Raw genomic sequence first — 23,713 nt, 5'->3', positions numbered from 1 at the left:
ATCGTTACACGCACCTGCGTATCATCAGCCCCACCTAGACTCCAACACCTCCCTGATTACCTTCCCTATATATATGTCCCTCCCGTTGGTTCCTTCCCCAGGCATTATTGTTTCTGTTTCATGTCGGTGCGTTGTTCGTGTTTCTTGTTTTCATTTATTTATGAAATGATTCACTCCCTGAACTTGCTTCCCGACTCCCAGCACACACGTTACACAGTTAGATAGGTTTTCTATGTATTTCTGTAGGCCTAACGGGAGCTTGTGTGTAGACACAGAGGGGACAGGGAATTTAGGGAGAAGAACTGTGTGATTCTTGGCTTGGTTTCTTATTTGTTATGCCCCGCAAATACACAAGTACAATGGAACACGAGAGTCAAAGCAAATTAACGTTGTCTTCAGGACAAAAATGAATTTTCTTTCACAAATAAAAATTGATTTGCCTGTTCGGGCAGTCACAAAGCACATTCCACATAATAGCTTTACAGTATTTGAAGAAAAAAAAATATATATATCTGGTTAAAGATGGAGTTTTGATGCCCATTCAGTACTCCTGTCCATCCCTAGTAACCGATAGATGGAGTTGTGATGCCCATTCAGTACTCCTGTCCATCCCTAGTAACCAATAGATGGAGTTGTGACGCCCATTCAGTACTCCTGTCCATCCCTAGTAACCAATAGATGGAGTTGTGACGCCCATTCAGTACTCCTGTCCATCCCTAGTAACCAATAGATGGAGTTGTGACGCCCATTCAGTACTCCTGTCCATCCCTAGTAACCAATAGATGCCATAACAGTTCTGTCAGAGAAATACAGGTTAGAGACACAAACAAATCCAAGTTCACTGTTTCTACTCCTTGAACTGAGCTGCCTGGGCCTCTATAGCCTCACCCTGGATGTCTTGTCAGTACTACAGTGGGGACTACAGTGCAACGAGGCCTGGCAGAACAAATCCAATGTGCCCTCATCCATTCACCCGTCCCCCGCCTGCCTGACTGTCTGCCTGAGGGAAAGACCACACTGCCACACTACAGGATAATAACACAGGGACTATTAGACTACACTACTACACTACAGGATAACACAGGGACTATTAGACTACACTACTACACTACAGGATAACACAGGGACTATTAGACTACACTACAGGATAACACAGGGACTATTAGACTACACTACAGGATAACAAAGGGACTATTAGACTACACTACAGGATAACACAGGAACTATTAGACTACACTACTACACTACAGGATAACACAGGGACTATTAGACTACACTACAGGATAACACAGGGACTATTAGACTACACTACTACACTACAGGATAACACAGGGACTATTAGACTACACTACTACACTACAGGATAACACAGGGACTATTAGACTACACTACTACACCACCAAATAACACAGGGACTATTAGACTACACTACAGGATAACACAGGGACTATTAGACTATACTACTACACCACCGAATAACACAGGGACTATTAGAGAATCTGTCTCCTCACCACGCGCTCTCACCACTGGTGTCCCCCAGGGCTCTGTTCTAGGCCCTCTCTTATTCTCGCTATACACCAAGTCACTTGGCTCTGTCATAACCTCACATGGTCTCTCCTATCATTGCTATGCAGACGACACACAATTAATCTTCTCCTTTCCCCCTTCTGATGACCAGGTGGCGAATCGCATCTCTGCATGTCTGGCAGACATATCAGTGTGGATGACGGATCACCACCTCAAGCTGAACCTCAGCAAGACGGAGCTCCTCTTCCTCCCGGGGAAGGACTGCCCGTTCCATGATCTCGCCATCACGGTTGACAACTCCATTGTGTCCTCCTCCCAGAGCGCTAAGAACCTTGGCGTGATCCTGGACAACACCCTGTCGTTCTCAACTAACATCAAGGCGGTGTCCCGTTCCTGTAGGTTCATGCTCTACAACATCCGCAGAGTACGACCCTGCCTCACACAGGAAGCGGCGCAGGTCCTAATCCAGGCACTTGTCATCTCCCGTCTTGATTACTGCAACTCGCTGTTGGCTGGGCTCCCTGCCTGTGCCATTAAACCCCTACAACTCATCCAGAACGCCGCAGCCCGTCTGGTGTTCAACCTTCCCAAGTTCTCTCACGTCACCCCGCTCCTCCGCTCTCTCCACTGGCTTCCAGTTGAAGCTCGCATCCGCTACAAGACCATGGTGCTTGCCTACGGAGCTGTGAGGGGAACGGCACCTCAGTACCTCCAGGCTCTGATCAGGCCCTACACCCAAACAAGGGCACTGCGTTCATCCACCTCTGGCCTGCTCGCCTCCCTACCACTGAGGAAGTACAGTTCCCGCTCAGCCCAGTCAAAACTGTTCGCTGCTCTGGCCCCCCAATGGTGGAACAAACTCCCTCACGACGCCAGGACAGCGGAGTCAATCACCACCTTCCGGAGACACCTGAAACCCCACCTCTTCAAGGAATACCTAGGATAGGGTAAGTAATCCTTCTCACCCCCCCCCCCCCCTAAAAAGATTTAGATGCACTATTGTAAATGGCTGCTCCACTGGATGTCATAAGGTGTATGCACCAATTTGTAAGTCGCTCTGGATAAGAGCGTCTGCTAAATGACTTAAATGTAAATGTATTAGACTACACTACAGGATAACACAGGGACTATTAGACTACACTACTACACCACCAAATAACACAGGGACTATTAGACTACACTACTACACTACAGGATAACACAGGAACTATTAGACTACACTACTACACTACAGGATAACACAGGGACTATTAGACTACACTACAGGATAACACAGGGACTATTAGACTACACTACTACACTACAGGATAACACAGGGACTATTAGACTACACTACAGGATAACACAGGGACTATTAGACTACACTACTACACTACAGGATAACACATTAACTATTAGACTACACTACTACACTACAGGATAACACAGGGACTATTAGACTACACTACAACACTACAGGATAACACAGGGACTATTAGACTACACTACAGGATAACACAGGGACGATTAGACTACACTACTACACTACAGGATAACACAGGGACTATTAGACTACACTACAGGATAACACAGGGACTATTAGACTACACTACTACACTACAGGATAACACATGAACTATTAGACTACACTACTACACTACAGGATAACACAGGGACTATTAGACTACACTACTACACTACAGGATAACACAGGAACTATTAGACTACACTACTACACTACAGGATAACACAGGGACTATTAGACTACACTACTACACTACAGGATAACACAGGGACTATTAGACTACACTACAGGATAACACAGGGACTATTAGACTACACTACTACACTACAGGATAACACAGGGACTATTAGACTACACTACTACACTACAGGATAACACAGGGACTATTAGACTACACTACTACACCACAGGATAACACAGGGACTATTAGACTACACTACAGGATAACACAGGGACTATTAGACTACTACTACACTACAGGATAACACAGGGACTATTAGACTATCACTACTACACTACAGGATAACACAGGGACTATTAGACTACACTACAGGATAACACAGGGACTATTAGACTACACTACTACACTACAGGATAACACAGGGACTATTAGACTACACTACAGGATAACACAGGGACTATTGTGGAGACTCACCACCTACTGAACTACAGGATAACACAGGGACTATTAGACTACACTACTACACTACAGGATAACACAGGGACTATTAGACTACACTACAGGATAACACAGGGACTATTAGACTACACATACTACACTACAGGATAACACAGGGACTATTAGACTACACTACTTGACTGCAACTACAGGATAACACAGGGACTATTAGACTACACTACAGGATAACACAGGGACTATTAGACCTTCACTACTACACGTACAGGATAACACAGGGACTATTAGACTACACTACAGGATAACACAGGGACTATTAGACTACACTACTACACTACAGGATAACACAGGGACTATTAGACTACACTACAGGAGTCAATCACACCTTCCGATAACCCCACAGGGACTATTAGACTACACTACAGGATAACACAGGGACTATTAGACTACACTACTACACTACAGGATAACACAGGGACTATTAGACTACACTACAGGATAACACAGGGACTATTAGACTACACTACTACACTACAGGATAACACAGGGACTATTAGACTACACTACTACACTACAGGATAACACAGGGACTATTAGACTACACTACTACACTACAGGATAACACAGGGACTATTAGACTACACTACAGGATAACACAGGGACTATTAGACTACACTACTACACTACAGGATAACACAGGGACTATTAGACTACACTACTACACTACAGGATAACACAGGGACTATTAGACTACACTACAGGATAACACAGGGACTATTAGACTACACTACTACACTACAGGATAACACAGGGACTATTAGACTACACTACAGGATAACACAGGGACTATTAGACTACACTACTACACTACAGGATAACACAGGGACTATTAGACTACACTACAGGATAACACAGGGACTATTAGACTACACTACTACACTACAGGATAACAGGGATAACACAGGGACTATTAGACTACACTACAGGATAACACAGGGACTATTAGACTACACTACTACACTACAGGATAACACAGGGACTATTAGACTACACTACTATAACACTACAGGATAACACAGGGACTATTAGACTACTACACTACAGGATAACACAGGGACTATTAGACTACACTACTACACTACAGGATAACACAGGGACTATTAGACTACACTACACAGGATAACACAGGGACTATTAGACTACTACACTACAGGATAACACAGGGACTATTAGACTACACTACAGGATAACACAGGGACTATTAGACAGGATAACACAGGGACTATTAGACTACACTACTACACTACAGGATAACACAGGGACTATTAGACTACACTACTACACTACAGGATAACACAGGAACTATTAGACTACACTACTACACTACAGGATAACACAGGGACTATTAGACTACACTACTACACTACAGGATAACACAGGGACTATTAGACTACACTACAGGATAACACAGGGACTATTAGACTACACTACTACACAACAGGATAACACAGGGACTATTAGACTACACTACAGGATAACACAGGGACTATTAGACTACACTACTACACTACAGGGACTATTAGACAGATAACACAGGGACTATTAGGATAACACAGGGACTACTACACTACAGGATAACACAGGGACTATTAGACTACACTACTACACTACAGGATAACACAGGGACTATTAGACTACACTACTACACTACAGGATAACACAGGGACTATTAGACTACACTACAGGATAACACAGGGACTATTAGACTACACTACTACACTACAGGATAACACAGGGACTATTAGACTACACTACTACACTACAGGATAACACAGGGACTATTAGACTACACTACAGGATAACACAGGGACTATTAGACTACACTACTACACTACAGGATAACACAGGGACTATTAGACTACACTACAGGATAACACAGGGACTATTAGACTACACTACAGGATAACACAGGGACTATTAGACTACACTACTACACTACAGGATAACACAGGAACTATTAGACTACACTACTACACTACAGGATAACACAGGGACTATTAGACTACACTACTACACTACAGGATAACACAGGGACTATTAGACTACACTCCTACACTACAGGATAACACAGGGACTATTAGACTACACTACAGGATAACACAGGGACTATTAGACTACACTCCAGGATAACACAGGGACTATTAGACTACACTACTACACTACAGGATAACACAGGGACTATTAGACTACACTACTACACTACAGGATAACACAGGGACTATTAGACTACACTACTACACTACAGGATAACACAGGGACTATTAGACTACACTACTACACTACAGGATAACACAGGGACTATTAGACTACACTACTACACTACAGGATAACACAGGGACTATTAGACTACACTACTACACCACAGGATAACACAGGGACTATTAGACTACACTACTACACTACAGGATAACACAGGGACTATTAGACTACACTACTACACTACAGGATAACACAGGGACTATTAGACTACACTACTACACTACAGGATAACACAGGGACTATTAGACTACACTACAGGATAACACAGGGACTATTAGACTACACTACTACACTACAGGATAACACAGGGACTATTAGACTACACTACAGGATAACACAGGGACTATTAGACTACACTACAGGATAACACAGGGACTATTAGACTACACTACTACACTACAGGATAACACAGGAACTATTAGACTACACTACTACACTACAGGATAACACAGGGACTATTAGACTACACTACTACACTACAGGATAACACAGGGACTATTAGACTACACTCAGGATAACACAGGGACTACAGGATAACACAGGGACTATTAGACTACACTACAGGATAACACAGGGACTATTAGACTACACTCCAGGATAACACAGGGACTATTAGACTACACTACTACACTACAGGATAACACAGGGACTATTAGGACTACACTACTACACTACAGGATAACACAGGGACTATTAGACTACACTACTACACCACCAAACTATTAGACTACACTACAGGATAACACAGGGACTATTAGACTACACTACTACACTACAGGATAACACAGGGACTATTAGACACTACACTACTACACTACAGGATAACACAGGGACTATTAGACTACACTACTACACTACAGGATAACACAGGGACTATAACACTACACTACACTACTACACTACAGGATAACACAGGGACTATTAGACTACACTACTACACTACAGGATAACACAGGAACTATTAGACTACACTACTACACTACAGGATAACACAGGGACTATTAGACTACACTACTACACTACAGGATAACACAGGGACTATTAGACTACACTCCTACACTACAGGATAACACAGGGACTATTAGACTACACTACAGGATAACACAGGGACTATTAGACTACACTCCAGGATAACACAGGGACTATTAGACTACACTACTACACTACAGGATAACACAGGGACTATTAGACTACACTACTACACTACAGGATAACACAGGGACTATTAGACTACACTACTACACCACCAAATAACACAGGGACTATTAGACTACACTACTACACTACATGATAGCACAGGGACTATAACACTACACTACTACACTACAGGATAACACAGGGACTATTAGACTACACTACTACACTACATGATAGCACAGGGACTATAACACTACACTACACTACTACACTAGAGGATAACACAGGGAATATTAGACTACACTACTACACTACAGGATAACACAGGGACTATTAGACTACACTACTACACTACAGGATAACACAGGGACTATTAGACTACACTACTACACTACAGGATAACACAGGGACTATTAGACTACACTACAGGATAACACAGGGACTATTAGACTACACTACTACACTACAGGATAACACAGGGACTATTAGACTACACTACACTACAGGATAACAGGATAACACAGGGACTATTAGACTACACTACAGGATAACACAGGGACTAAGGACAGCCAGTAACCACACAGCCAGTAACCACACCCCATAAGGACAGCCATTCTCTTCATAAGGACAGCCAGTAACCACACCCCTACAGTTCTCTTCATAAGGACAGCCAGTAACCACACCCCCTACAGTTCTCTTCATAAGGACAGCCAGTAACCACACCCCCTACAGTTCTCTTCATAAGGACAGCCAGTAACCACACCCCCTACAGTTCTCTTCATAAGGACAGCCAGTAACCACACCCCCTACAGTTCTCTTCATAAGGACAGCCAGTAACCACACCCCCTACAGTTCTCTTCATAAGGACAGCCAGTAACCACACCCCCTACAGTTCTCTTCATAAGGACAGCCAGTAACCACACCCCCTACAGTTCTCTTCATAAGGACAGCCAGTAACCACACCCCCTACAGTTCTCTTCATAAGGACAGCCAGTAACCACACCCCCTACAGTTCTCTTCATAAGGACAGCCAGTAACCACACCCCCTACAGTTCTCTTCATAAGGACAGCCAGTAACCACACCCCCTACAGTTCTCTTCATAAGGACAGCCAGTAACCACACCCCCTACAGTTCTCTTCATAAGGACAGCCAGTAACCACACCCCCTACAGTTCTCTTCATAAGGACAGCCAGTAACCACACCCCCTACAGTTCTCTTCATAAGGACAGCCAGTAACCACACCCCCTACAGTTCTCTTCATAAGGACAGCCAGTAACCACACCCCCTACAGTTCTCTTCATAAGGACAGCCAGTAACCACACCCCCTACAGTTCTCTTCATAAGGACAGCCATTTAGCTGTTGTTCAGAACGTGTGAATTGCAAGTGAAGCATAACATGTTGTGTCTGCAGTCACTCCAAACTGATTTTTTGTTTAGAACAAATTCTTACTTACAATGACAGCAGGTTAACTGCCTTGTTCAGGAGCAGAACAACAGATTTTTTACCTTGTCAGCTCAGGGAATCAATCTAGCAACCTTTACGGTTCCTGGCCCAACGCTCTAACCACTAGGCTACCTGCCGCCCCAGTCTTCCTCAGAATGGATGGTGAAGTGAAACATCGGCTAGTTCAACTCTACAACTCTGATTTTCAGCCCCCACACAAGAAAGGAACTGTTTGCTATGAGTTGTGAGCCGAAAGCCCACAGTTGAGTTTGGTTTGGGGCAGCTGGAGCACAAGCACAAGCGTCCACAGCTGTGCCAATCTGTGCAAACAGAAACGCGTCTGGCAGAGAAAAGACCAATGAAAAGATGCAGTCTCTCTCTGCTGTCTCAAAATAGACCAGCCAGGAACAACACATGTAGATGACACAATCACAGGGAAGAGAGGAGAGCCAACCCTCCATCTCTCTGTTCCTCCATCCAAAGGAAGAATGAGAGAATGGTAAACAAACTTGAACAAAGTAAAATACCCGTTCATCAAGACAATCTCAACCATCAGGCAGCCGAAGTGGAGGGCTGTGGGTGATTGGTTGGTTAGCCTGTCAATCAAGAGGCCAAACATTCTTTTGACAAATGGTCAATTCTCACCAAGCATTAAATTATATTAGATTAAATCTGAAACATGTACTAAAAGATTTAGCTACTGAGGTGATTCTGTTAGGTTTCATCTGAAACATGTTCTAAAAGATTCAGCTACTGAGGTGATTCTGTTAGGTTTCATCTGAAACATGTACTAAAAGATTCAGCTACTGAGGTGATTCTGTTAGGTTTCATCTGAAACATGTACTAAAATATTCAGCTACTGAGGTGGGTGCTGTTCTGCATGATGGCTTTGACCAAGGTTGCATCCAAAATGGGACCCTATTCCCTATATAGTGCACTACATTTGACCAGGTCCTGCATAAGGTCTGGTCAATAGTAGGACACTATGTAGGGAATAGGGTCCCATTTCAGACAGTGAGCAGAGAAATTAAATATTCATCAGGATTCAGGAAACCCCTTTCCACTAAAAAAGGTTTCAGGCTAAAAATACAAATAAAATACACTCCATAACAGGATTTCTGAGAGGCTATTGGGGCACATCAGCATAAAATGGCAATAATTGAGATAAGAGGTAACTTGGACTGGAACATATTTTCTGGGACATGGCCTATATATTGCAGAGAAACTTTAGTGAACTTTTCATAAAAATGATTTAGCCTCATTTGCAAATGAGTCCATATATTATTATGATGATTTTATTATGATTCTGACTTGAATAGTTCAATTAGTAAATAATTTCCCAACCTGTGAATGGAGGTGTCTGCCTACTAAAACTATTGCTAGCTTCTAAAACGGCACCCTATTCTCTATTTGGTACACTACTTTAGACCAGATCCCTATGAGCCCTGGTCAAAAGTAGTGCACTATATACGGAATAGAGTTCCATTTGGGACATACACTATTAACTTTTCCCCCTGCTCCAAATAGTTTCCCCCCAGGCCGGATCAACTGCCCAACGAAGAGATGATCAATACAGGTTTGGCTGTAGCCTCATTAATCAATATGATGCGGAGTTGATGATGTCAACAGTTAAAGGTCCACATTACCAACACTGCTACTGATTGACCTTGGTTCTGTTGCTCTGCCCTGCCCAGGACCACATCAATACACTAGAAGGTTCTGTTGCTCTGCCCTGTCCAGGACCACATCAATACACTAGAAGGTTCTGTTGCTCTGCCCTGCCCAGGACCACATCAATACACTAGAAGGTTCTGTCTGCCCTCAATACACTAGCCCTGCCAGGACCACATCAATACACTAGAAGGTTCTGCCCAGGAAGCCCAGGAACATCAATACACTAGGGTTCTGTTGCCCTGCCCTGCCCAGGACCACATCAATACACTAAGGACCACATCAATACACTAGAAGGTTCTGTTGCCCTGCCCTGCCCAGACCCATGCCCAGGGTTCTGTTGCCCCCTGCCCAGGACCACATCAATACACTAGAAGGTTCTGTTGCTCTGCCCAGTCAATACTAGAAGGTTCTGTTGCTCCACATGTTGCCCAGGACCACATCAATACACTAGAATTCTGTTGCTCTGCCCAGGACCACATCAATACACTAGAAGGTTCTGTTGCTCTGCCCACATCAATACACTAGAAGGTTCTGTTGCTGTTGCTCTGCCCAGGACCACATCAATACACTAGAAGGTTCTGTTGCTCTGCCCAGGACCTGCCCTGCATCAATACACTAGGGTTCTGTTGCTCTGCCCAGGACAATCACTAGAAGGTTCTGTTGCTCAATACACTAGAAGGTTCTGTTGCCCTGCCCTGCCCAGGACCACATCAATACACTAGAAGGTTCTGTTGCTCTGCCCAGGACCACATCAATACACTAGAAGGACCACATTACACTAGAAGGTTCTGTTGCTCTGCCCTGCCCAGGACCACATCAATACACTAGAAGGTTCTGTTGCTCTGCCCTGTCCAGGACCACATCAATACACTAGAAGGTTCTGTTGCTCTGCCCTGCCCAGGACCACATCAATAGACTACACGTTTCTGTTGCTCTGCCCTGTCCAGGACCACATCAATACACTAGAAGGTTCTGTTGCTCTGCCCAAGACAACTATCAATAAACTAGAAGGTTCTGTTGCTGTGCCCAGGACCACATCAATACACTAGACTAGGACCACATCAATACACTAGAAGGTTCTGTTGCTGTCAATACACTAGCCCAGGACAACTATCAATAAAGAAGGTTAAACTAGGACAACTATCAATAAACTAGAAGGTTATGTTGCTGTGCCCAGGACAACTATCAATAAACTAGAAGGTTATGCTGCTGTGCCCAGGACAACTATCAATAAACTAAAGGTTATGCTGCTGTGCCCAGGACAACTATCAATAAACTAGAAGGTTATGCTGCTGTGCCCAGGACAACTATCAATAAACTAGAAGGTTATGTTGCTGTGCCCAGACAACTATCAATAAACTAGAAGGTTATGTTGCTGTGCCCAGGACAACTATCAATAAACTAGAAGGTTATGTTGCTGTGCCCAGGACAACTATCAATAAACTAGAAGGTTATGTTGCTGTGCCCAGGACAACTATCAATAAACTAGAAGGTTATGTTGCTGTGCCTATCAGGACCACATCAATAAACTAGAAGGTTATGTTGCTGTGCCCAGGACAACTATCAATAAACTAGAAGGTTATGTTGCTGTGCCCAAGACAACTATCAATAAACTAGAAGGTTATGCTGCTGTGCCCAGGACAACTATCAATAAACTAGAAGGTTATGTTGCTGTGTCCAAGACAACTATCAATAAACTAGAAGGTTATGTTGCTGTGCCCAGGACCACTATCAATACACTAGAAGGTTATGTTGCTGTGCCCAGGACCAAGACAACTATCAATACACTAGAAGGTTATGTTGCTGTGCCCTGCCCAGGACCACATCAATAAACTAGAAGGTTATGTTGCTGTGCCCAGGACAACTATCAATAAACTAGAAGGTTATGTTGCTGTGCCCAGGACAACTATCAATAAACTAGAAGGTTATGTTGCTGTGCCCTGCCCAAGACAACTATCATTACACTAGAAGGTTATGTTGCTGTGCCTAGGACCCTATCAATAAACTAGAAGGTTATGTTGCTCTGCCCAAGACAACTATCAATAATAATAATAATAATAATAATAATAATATATGCCATTTAGCAGACACTTTTATCAATAAACTAGAAGGTTATGTTGCTGTGCCCTGCCCAAGACAACTATCAATAAACTAGAAGGTTATGTTGCTGTGCCCAGGACAACTATCAATACACTAGAAGGTTATGTTGCTGTGCCCAGGACAACTATCAATAAACTAGAAGGTTATGCTGCTCTGCCCAAGACAACTATCAATACACTAGAAGGTTATGTTGCTGTGCCCAGGACCACTATCAATAAACTAGAAGGTTATGTTGCTGTGTCCAAGACAACTATCAATACACTAGAAGGTTATGTTGCTGTGCCCAGGACCACTATCAATAAACTAGAAGGTTATGTTGCTGTGCCCAGGACAACTATCAATACACTAGAAGGTTATGTTGCTGTGCCCAGGACCACATCAATAAACTAGAAGGTTATGTTGCTGTGCCCAGGACAACTATCAATAAACTAGAAGGTTATGCTGCTGTGTCCAGGAAAACTATCAATAAACTAGAAGGTTATGCTGCTGTGCCCAGGACAACTATCAATAAACTAGAAGGTTATGCTGCTGTGTCCAGGACAACTATCAATAAACTAGAAGGTTATGCTGCTGTGCCCAGGACAACTATCAATAAACTAGAAGGTTATGCTGCTGTGCCCAAGACAACTATCAATAAACTAGAAGGTTATGCTGCTGTGTCCAGGACAACTATCAATAAACTAGAAGGTTATGCTGCTGTGCCCAGGACAACTATCAATAAACTAGAAGGTTATGCTGCTGTGCCCAAGACAACTATCAATAAACTAGAAGGTTATGCTGCTGTGCCCAGGACAACTATCAATAAACTAGAAGGTTATGTTGCTGTGCCCAGGACAACTATCAATAAACTAGAAGGTTATGCTGCTGTGCCCAGGACAACTATCAATAAACTAGAAGGTTCTGTTGCTGTGCCCAGGACAACTATCAATAAACTAGAAGGTTATGTTGCTGTGCCCAGGACAACTATCAATAAACTAGAAGGTTATGCTGCTCTGCCCAAGACAACTATCAATAAACTAGAAGGTTATGTTGCTCTGCCCTGCCCAAGACAACTATCAATACACTAGAAGGTTCTGTTGCTCTGCCCAAGACAACTATCAATAAACTAGAAGGTTATGCTGCTCTGCCCAAGACAACTATCAATAAACTAGAAGGTTATGTTGCTGTGCCCAAGACAACTATCAATAAACTAGAAGGTTATGCTGCTCTGCCCAAGACAACTATCAATAAACTAGAAGGTTATGTTGCTGTGCCCAGGACAACTATCAATACACTAGAAGGTTATGTTGCTCTGCCCTGCCCAAGACAACTATCAATAAACTAGAAGGTTATGTTGCTCTGCCCTGCCCAAGACAACTATCAATACACTAGAAGGTTATGTTGCTGTGCCCAGGACCACATCAATAAACTAGAAGGTTATGTTGCTGTGCCCAGGACCACATCAATAAACTAGAAGGTTTGTTCAACATGATTTCCATGTAGTGAATCAGTAAGTTGATCCTATTGTTCCAAACTACACGGGGCTTTATGTTAGGGCCTAATCATCAGGTGTAGCCAACACTGGTGAAATGACATTTCATGGGTAACCATGAACACGTGTCACATCAAAATATGTCCCCATGAAGTCAATGACCAAAAGTGTACTTATTGCACACCACACATTCCATCAAAGAAATAGATCAGCCCCGAGTATCAAATTCTGCCTGTCTATGGATCTCTGCAGGCTTAATCTCGTTTAAAAACATGACGTCCTTTCATCAGATCAGTGCAGTGCATTCAGACAGTATTCAGACCCCTTCACTTAAAATGGATTACATTTTCTTTTTAAATCCTCAACAATCTATACACAATACTCCATAATGACAAAGCATTAAAACAAATGTATAAAACATAAAAACTGAAATACCTTATTTACACAAGTATTCAGACCCTTTGCTATGAGACTCGAAATTGAGCTCAGGTGCATCCGGTTTCCATTGATCATCCTTGAGATGTTTCTACAACTTCATTGGAGTCCACCTGTGGTAAATTCAATTGATTGGACATGATTTGGAAACGCACACACTGCACTGTGGACAGCATGTCAGAGCAAAAACCAAGCCATGAGGTCAAAGGAATTGTCCGTAGAGCTCCGAGACAGGATCGTGTAGAGGCACAGATCTGGGAAAGCATTGAAGGTCCCCAAGAACCCAATGGTGTCACGCCTTGGTCATTGTATTTTGTGTTTTCGTTATATATTTGGTCAGGCCAGGGTGTGACATGGGGTTTTGTTGTTGTATTTCGTATTGGGGTTTTTGTATTATTGGGATTGTGAATGATTAGGGGTGTGTCTAGTTAGGCTTGGCTGCCTGAGGCGATTCTCAATCAGAGTCAGGTGATTCTCGTTGTCTCTGATTGGGAACCGTATTTAGGTAGCCTGGGTTTCACTTTGTATTTTGTGGGTGATTGTTCCTGTCTCTGTGTAGTTTCACCAGATAGGCTGTAATTAGGTTTCACGTTCCGTTTGTTGTTTTTGTATTGAGTTATTTCATGTATCGTTCCGTTTTCATTCATTAAAGATCATGAGTAACAAACACGCTGCATTTCGGTCCGACTCTCTTCCTTCGACAAACGAAGAAAGCCGTTACAAATGGCCTCCATCATTCTTAAATGGAAGAAGTTTGGAACCACCAAAACCTTTCCTAGAGCTGGCCGCCCTGCCAAACAAGGCCCAGCAATTGGGGGGAGAAGGGCCTTGGTCAGGGAGGTGACCAAGAACCCGATGGTCACTCTGACAGAGCTCCAGAGTTCCTCTGTGGAGATGGGAGAATCTTCCAGAAGGACAACCATCTCTGCAGCACTCCACCAATCAGGTCTTTATGGTAGAGTGACCAGATGGAAGCCACTCAGTAAAAGCACATGCCAACCCGCTTGGAGTTTGGCAAAAGGCACCTAAAGACTCTCAGACCATGAGAAACAAGATTTTATGGTCTGATGAAACCAAGATTGAACTCTTTGTCCTGAATGCCAAGCGTCATGTGTGGAGAAAACCAGGCACCGCTCATCACCTGGCCATTACCATCCCTATGGTTAAGTATGGTGGTGGCAGCATCACGCTGTGGGGATGTTTTTCAGCGGCAGGGACTGGGAGACTAGTCAGGATAGAGGGAAAGATGAACGGATCAACGTACAGAGAGATCCTTCATGAAAACCTGCTCAGGAGCGCTCAGGATCTCATACAGGGTCGAAGGTTCACGTTCCAACAGGACAACGACCCTAAGCACACAGCCAAGACAACGCAGGAGTGGCTTAAGGACAAGTCTCTGAATGTCCTTGATTGGCTCAGCCAGAGCCCAGACTTGAACCTGATGCAACATCTCTGGAGAGACCTGAAAATAGCTGTGCAGCGACGCTCCCAAACCACCCTGACAGAGCTTGAGAGGATCTGCAGAGAAGAATGGGAGAATCTCCCCAAGGACAGGTGTTGCCAAGCTTGTAGTGTCATATCCAAGAGGACTCAAGGCTGTAATCACTGCCAAAGAGTAAAGGGTCTGAATACCTATGTAAATGTGATATTTCCGTTTTTTATTTTTAATACATTTGCAAAAATGTCTAAAAATCTGTATTTGCTTTGTCATTATGGGGTACTGTGGGTAGATTGATGAGAAAAAACAACTACTTAATCAATTGTTTTATTTTAGACCTTAAACTGTGCCCAGTGGGTAGTGACCAATATTTTGTTTCATTTCTTCCAGTTTTACTTGGCAAAAATAGAGTAGGACTGAGTCTATCATATAAAAGAGTGACTCATCTTTGCCAGAACAATAGTCTACCTGGTGATTTTATTGATCATGGTCATAGTTCAGATAGGCCTAGTTTGGGTTGCTTCTGGCGAGATGTCTAAATATAGCTGTAACATCGCACTGCCTTCAATATTACAGAACGAAGATGCCTAATTGTGAGGAAGAACAGCAAGCAGGCTGCCATCCAAAGTGGTGCAGACAGAATATGCTTTCCATCTGATCCTGCAATCTCCACTTCAAGTAGGCTGAATGATTTAGTTTCTTCTGGACTCTAGAGAAGTGACATGATATATCCCTAGTAGATTCTGCTCTAGACTCTAGAGAAGTGACATGATATATCCCTAGATGATTCTGCTCTGGACTCTAGAGAAGTGACATGACATACCCCTAGTTGATTCTGCTCTAGACTCTAGAGAAGTGACATGACATACCCCTAGTTGATTCTGCTCTAGACTCTAGAGAAGTGACATGACATATCCCTAGTTGATTCTGCTCTAGACTCTAGAGAGTGATATGATACATCCCTAGTTGATTCTGCTCTAGACTCTAGAGAAGTGACATGATATATTCCTAGTTGATTCTGCTCTATACTCTAGATAAGTGACATGATATATCCCTAGTTGACTCTGCTCTGGCCTCTAGAGAAGTGACATGATATATCCCTAGTTGATTCTGCTCTAGACTCTAGATAAGTGACATGATATATCCCTAGTTGACTCTGCTCTGGCCTCTAGAGAAGTGACATGATATATCCCTAGTTGATTCTGCTCTAGACTCTAGAGAAGTGACATGATATATCCCTAGTTGATTCTGCTCTAGACTCTAAGTGACATGATATATCCCTAGTTGATTCTGCTCTAGACTCTAGAGAAGTGACATGATATATCCCTAGTTGATTCTGCTCTAGACTCTAGAGAAGTGACATGATATATCCCTAGTTGACTCTGCTCTGGCCTCTAGAGAAGTGACATGATATATCCCTAGTTGATTCTGCTCTAGACTCTAGAGAAGTGACATGATATATCCCTAGTTGACTCTGCTCTAGACTCTAGAGAAGTGACATGATATATCCCTAGTTGATTCTGCTCTAGACTCTAGAGAAGTGACATGATATATCCCTAGTTGACTCTGCTCTGGCCTCTAGAGAAGTGACATGATATATCCCTAGTTGATTCTGCTCTATACTCTAGAGAAGTGACATGATATATCCCTAGTTGATTCTGCTCTAGACTCTAGAGAAGTGACATGATATATCCCTAGTTGATTCTGCTCTAGACTCTAGAGAAGTGACATGATATATCCCTAGTTGAGAAGTTCTGCTCTCTAGACTCTAGAGAAGTGACATGATATATCCCTAGTTGATTCTGCTCTCTAGACTCTAGAGAAGTGACATGATATATCCCTAGTTGATTCTGCTCTAGACTCTAGAGAAGTGACATGATATATCCCTAGTTGATTCTGCTCTAGACTGCTCTAGAGAAGTGACATGATATATCCCTAGTTGACTCTGGCCTCTAGAGAAGTGACTCTCCCTAGGCTCTAGAGAAGTGACATGATATATCCCTAGTTGATTCTGCTCTAGACTCTAGAGAAGTGACATGATATATCCCTAGTTGATTCTGCTCTAGACTCTGATATATCCCTAGAGAAGTGACATGATATATCCCTAGTTGATTCTGCTCTAGACTCTAGAGAAGTGACATGATATATCCCTAGTTGATTCTGCTCTAGACTCTAGAGAAGTGACATGATATATCCCTAGTTGATTCTGCTCTAGACTCTAGAGAACTCTAGTGACATGATATATCCCTAGTTGATTCTGCTCTAGACTCTAGAGAAGTGACATGATATATCCCTAGTTGATTCTGCTCTAGACTCTAGAGAAGTGACATGATATATCCCTAGTTGATTCTGCTCTAGACTCTAGAGAAGTGACATGATATATCCCTAGTTGATTCTGCTCTAGACTCTAGAGAAGTGACATGATATATCCCTAGTTGATTCTGCTCTAGACTCTAGAGAAGTGACATGATATATCCCTAGTTGATTCTGCTCTAGACTCTAGAGAAGTGACATGATATATCCCTAGTTGATTCTGCTCTAGACTCTAGAGAAGTGACATGATATATCCCTAGTTGATTCTGCTCTGGACTCTAGAGAAGTGACATGATATATCCCTAGTTGATTCTGCTCTAGACTCTAGAGAAGTGACATGATATATCCCTAGTTGATTCTGCTCTAGACTCTAGAGAAGTGACATGATATATCCCTAGTTGATTCTGCTCTAGACTCTAGAGAAGTGACATGATATATCCCTAGTTGATTCTGCTCTAGACTCTAGAGAAGTGACATGATATATCCCTAGTTGATTCTGCTCTAGATTCTGCTCTAGAGAAGTGACATGATATATCCCTAGTTGATTCTGCTCTAGACTCTAGAGAAGTGACATGATATATCCCTAGTTGATTCTGCTCTGGACTCTAGAGAAGTGACATGATATATCCCTAGTTGATTCTGCTCTAGACTCTAGAGAAGTGACATGATATATCCCTAGTTGATTCTGCTCTAGACTCTAGAGAAGTGACATGATATATCCCTAGTTGATTCTGCTCTAGTTACTCTAGAGAAGTGACTCTAGAGAAGTGACATGATATATCCCTAGTTGATTCTCTGCTCTGAGAAGTGACATGATATATCCCTAGATTCTGAAGTGACATGATATATCCCTAGTTGATTCTGCTCTAGACTCTAGAGAAGTGACATGATATATCCCTAGTTGACTCTGCTCTGGACTCTAGACTCTAGAAGTGACATGATATATCCCTAGTTGATTCTGCTCTAGACTCTAGAGAAGTGACATGATATATCCCTAGTTGATTCTGCTCTAGACTCTAGAGAAGTGACATGATATATCCCTAGTTGATTCTGCTCTAGACTCTAGAGAAGTGACATGATATATCCCTAGTTGATTCTGCTGATATATCTCTGCTCTGGACTCTAGAGAAGTGACATGATATATCCCTAGTTGATTCTGCTCTAGACTCTAGAGAAGTGACATGATATATCCCTAGTTGATTCTGCTCTAGACTCTAGAGAAGTGACATGATATATCCCTAGTTGATTCTGCTCTAGACTCTAGAGAAGTGACATGATATATCCCTAGTTGATTCTGCTCTAGACTCTAGAGAAGTGACATGATATATCCCTAGTTGATTCTGCTCTGGACTCTAGAGAAGTGACATGACATATCCCTAGTTGATTCTGCTCTAGACTCTAGAGAAGTGACATGATATATCCCTAGTTGATATTTGCTGCTAACATGACTTTCAGCTCCAAATGCAGGTACAGGATGCAGTTTATTTCTGTAGCCCGTCTTGCATTTTGAAAATGCATCACCTTTTAAGTCTGTAATGACAGGCTACATTTGTGCAGCGATTGTGTGCGCATGTTCACATGTTTCCACACGTGCATGTGTGTGTGCGCGCGGGGTCGCAAGTTTTGTACCACACCATTTTGGGGGTTGCGGGTCAAAAAGTTTGCAAACCACTGGGACACATGATAGTGGCAACAAGTAGGGTTGGATATCGTCATGGTAGGCTACAGATGTAGCATTTCAATTTGAGCCAGTTTGCTACATCAGGAATAGAAACCTCCAGCGACAGGAAATTATCTGGATTCAAATTCATTGGCATTTTTGTAGGGGTTGATAAAAAATTTTGTAAGGGAAAATCAAGTCTGACATCGAAAAGTGGAAATGGTACACTTCAGAAGCCTTTTTTAAACCTCAAATACACTATCAGTTTTACATTCCCTCCATTCCCAGGACAGTAATCCTGCAACAGGGTGATCAAATTAAGGCATGTTCTATTTGGACAGGAATAGTGTGGTTTGTTGTTGATAAGGGCAGAATTGATTCCAGTTGTAAATAGTTTATCTGAATACTTTACTCCTCAGATGGCACTTCTTTCCCCTCTTCTAATAATAATAATAGCAATTATAATAATAATAATAATAATAATAATAATTATAATTATAATAATTATAATAATAATAATAATAATAAAAATTGCACCAGCTTCAAACAGCTGAAAATACATTATTTTTTGGTTATGGAAAATATATTTCACAGCACTTTAGATGGTACAATGATTCTCTAAACTATACTTGCTTGTTTTGTCACATAAACTGAAATTAGGCAAACTATTTGAAGTTTAGCAACCAGGAAAGCGGTTTCAGCATATTGCACCTTTAAGGATGAAGAGAACCTGTTATGAGCATGTAGACCTTAAGGATGAAGAGAACCTGTTATAAGCATGTATACCTTAAGGATGAAGAGAACCTGTTATGAGCATGTATACCTTAAGGATGAAGAGAACCTGTTATGAGCATGTATACCTTAAGGATGAAGAGAACCTGTTATGAGCATGTATACCTTAAGGATGAAGAGAACCTGTTATGAGCATGTATACCTTAAGGATGAAGAGAACCTGTTATGAGCATGTATACCTTAAGGATGAAGAGAACCTGTTATGAGCATGTAGACCTTAAGGATGAAGAGAACCTGTTATGAGCATGTATACCTTAAGGATGAAGAGAACCTGTTATAGCATGTAGACCTTAAGGATGAAGAGAACCTGTTATGAGCATGTATACCTTAAGGATGAAGAGAACCTGTTATAAGCATGTAGACCTTAAGGATGAAGAGAACCTGTTATGAGAGCACTGGGATTTGAAGTTTAGATACCATGGTAGGCTACAGATGTAGTGCATAGACCTTTAAGGATGAAGAGAACCTATGTATGACCTTAAGGATGAAGAGAACCTGTTATGAATGTAGGATGAAGAGAACCTGTTATAAGCATGTAGACCTTAAGGATGAAGAGAACCTGTTATGAGCATGTATACCTTAAGGATGAAGAGAACCTGTTATGAAGCATGTATACCTTAAGGATGAAGAGAACCTGTTATGAGCATGTAGACCTTAAGGATGAAGAGAACCTGTTATGAGCATGTATACCTTAAGGATGAAGAGAACCTGTTATGAGCATGTATACCTTAAGGATGAAGAGAACATGTATGTAGACCTTAAGGATGAAGAGAACCTGTTATGAGCATGTATACCTTAAGGATGAAGAGAACCTGTTATGAGCATGTAGACCTTAAGGATGAAGAGAACCTGTTATGAGCATGTATACCTTAAGGATGAAGAGAACCTGTTATGAGCATGTAGACCTTAAGGATGAAGAGAACCTGTTATGAGCATGTAGACCTTAAGGATGAAGAGAACCTGTTATGAGCATGTATACCTTAAGGATGAAGAGAACCTGTTATAAGCATGTAGACCTTAAGGATGAAGAGAACCTGTTATGAGCATGTATACCTTAAGGATGAAGAGAACCTGTTATGAGCATGTATACCTTAAGGATGAAGAGAACCTGTTATGAGCATGTAGACCTTAAGGATGAAGAGAACCTGTTATGAGCATGAAGAGAACCTGTTATGAGCATGTAGACCTTAAGGATGAAGAGAACCTGTTATAAGCATGTATACCTTAAGGATGAAGAGAACCTGTTATGAGCATGTAGACCTTAAGGATGAAGAGAACCTGTTATGAGCATGTATACCTTAAGGATGAAGAGAACCTGTTATGAGCATGTATACCTTAAGGATGAAGAGAACCTGTTATGAGCATGTATACCTTAAGGATGAAGGGTAAAATGTTACTGTGCATTTCACATAAGACTTCCTGAAGAATCAGCTGTGTGACACTGATGCTGTCATGGTCTTACCTTGTGCCTGCACTTCAGAACCACTCCATAGGCTCCTGGAGAGAGAAGAGAGGAGAACGCTTAGCAACAGGGATTTATCCAAACATGACTTATATTTGTATTAATGGTTTGGCTAAAAGAAGTTGTGAAATCCTACTAGAAAGAGTTGATATTCTCTAAAAAAGGTGAGTGAACTGAAGCTCATCTTCACTATGTTCTGTAGTCATTCAAGGGTGAAGAAACAGTCTTGGGAGATGTCATGCACCTCAGCCCACTTTATGCTCATCCATATTTCAAAGATGAAGACTTCAACTGTGAACCCTTCATTTGGCTTTCTGGCTTTGTTTTATATATAAATAGATATATAGATAGATATATAGATAGATATATATATATGGATAGATATATATATATATATTTATAAAATGTTGTTTACCCTTTTTCTCCCCAATTTTGTGATATGCAATTGGTAGTTACACTCTTGTCTCATCGCTGTAACTCCCGTACGGACTCGGGAGAGTTGAAGGTCGAGGGCTGCGCGTCCTCCAAAATACAACCCAACCAAGCCGCACTGCTTCTTGACAAGCCAGCCACACCAATGTGTTGGAGGAAACACCCTGCACCTGGCGACCATGTCAGCGTGCACTGCACCCAGCCACACCAATGTGTTGGAGGAAACACCCTGCACCTGGCGACCATGTCAGCGTGCACTGCACCCAGCCACACCAATGTGTTGGAGGAAACACCCTGCACCTGGCGACCATGTCAGCGTGCACTGCACCCGGCCACACCAATGTGTTGGAGGAAACACCCTGCACCTGGCGACCATGTCAGTGTGCACTGCACCCAGCCACACCAATGTGTTGGAGGAAACACCCTGCACCTGGCGACCATGTCAGCGTGCACTGCACCCAGCCACAGGAGTCGCTAGAGCGCGATGGGACAAGGACATCCCTTCCTGCCAAACCCTCCTCTAACCCGGACGACGCTGGGCCAATTGTGTGCCTCCCCATGGGTCTCCCGGTCGCAGACGGCTGCGACAGAGCCTGGGCTCGAACCAGGATCTCTAGTGGCACAGCTACTTGGACCACGGCACCACTCGGGAGGCCCACTGCTTTCTGGCATTCTGACAGATGCTGTCAGAGCAAACATGATTCCTCCATTACCTACATGACAACATGACCGGTCAGTCAGTGGTCAGTTGATAGTCGGTGGATAGTCAATTTATAGTCAGTGGATAGGTTGGGTATACTAAGTGAATAGTCAATTTATAGTCAGTTTATAATCAGTGGATAGTCAGTTTATAGTCATTTTATAGTCAGTTTATAGTCAGTTTATAGTCATTTTATAGTCATTTTATAGTCAGTTTATAGTCAGTTTATAGTCAGTGTATAGTCATTTTATAGTCATTTTATAGTCAGTTTATAGTCAGTTTATAGTCATTTTATAGTCATTTTATAGTCAGTTTATAGTCAGTTTATAGTCAGTTTATAGTCAGTTTATAGTCAGTTTATAGTCATTTTATAGTCAGTGTATAGTCATTTTATAGTCAGTTTATAGTCAGTGGATAGTCAGTTTATAGTCATTTTATAGTCAGTTTATAGTCAGTTTATAGTCAGTTTATAGTCATTTTATAGTCATTTTATAGTCAGTTTATAGTCATTTTATAGTCAGTTTATAGTCAGTTTATAGTCAGTTTATAGTCAGTTTATAGTCATTTATAGTCAGTTTATAGTCAGTTTATATTCAGTTTATAGTCAGTTTATAGTCAGTGGATATTCAGTTTATAGTCAGTTTATAGTCAGTGGATATTCAGTTTA

The 23,713-nt window shown here is 42.2% G+C and overlaps 1 protein-coding gene across 5 annotated transcripts in view; it reads right to left on the bottom strand.

The window, feature by feature from the left end:
• Positions 1–23,713, bottom strand: part of cdkl5 (cyclin-dependent kinase-like 5) — a 108,535-nt gene that overhangs the window by 46,370 nt on the left and 38,452 nt on the right. For all 5 annotated transcript variants that reach the window (XM_052500086.1, XM_052500091.1, XM_052500090.1 and 2 more), the window contains exon 3: positions 21,915–21,949. In XM_052500086.1, the coding sequence (XP_052356046.1) occupies positions 21,915–21,949 (35 nt within the window). The remainder of the gene's footprint in view (positions 1–21,914; positions 21,950–23,713) is intronic.

Source organism: Oncorhynchus keta, chromosome 37 (assembly GCF_023373465.1).
Source record: "Oncorhynchus keta strain PuntledgeMale-10-30-2019 chromosome 37, Oket_V2, whole genome shotgun sequence".
Lineage (NCBI taxonomy): Eukaryota > Metazoa > Chordata > Actinopteri > Salmoniformes > Salmonidae > Oncorhynchus > Oncorhynchus keta.
The sequence above is the reverse complement of the archived record's forward strand: the minus strand, read 5'-3'. Positions and strand labels throughout refer to the sequence as shown.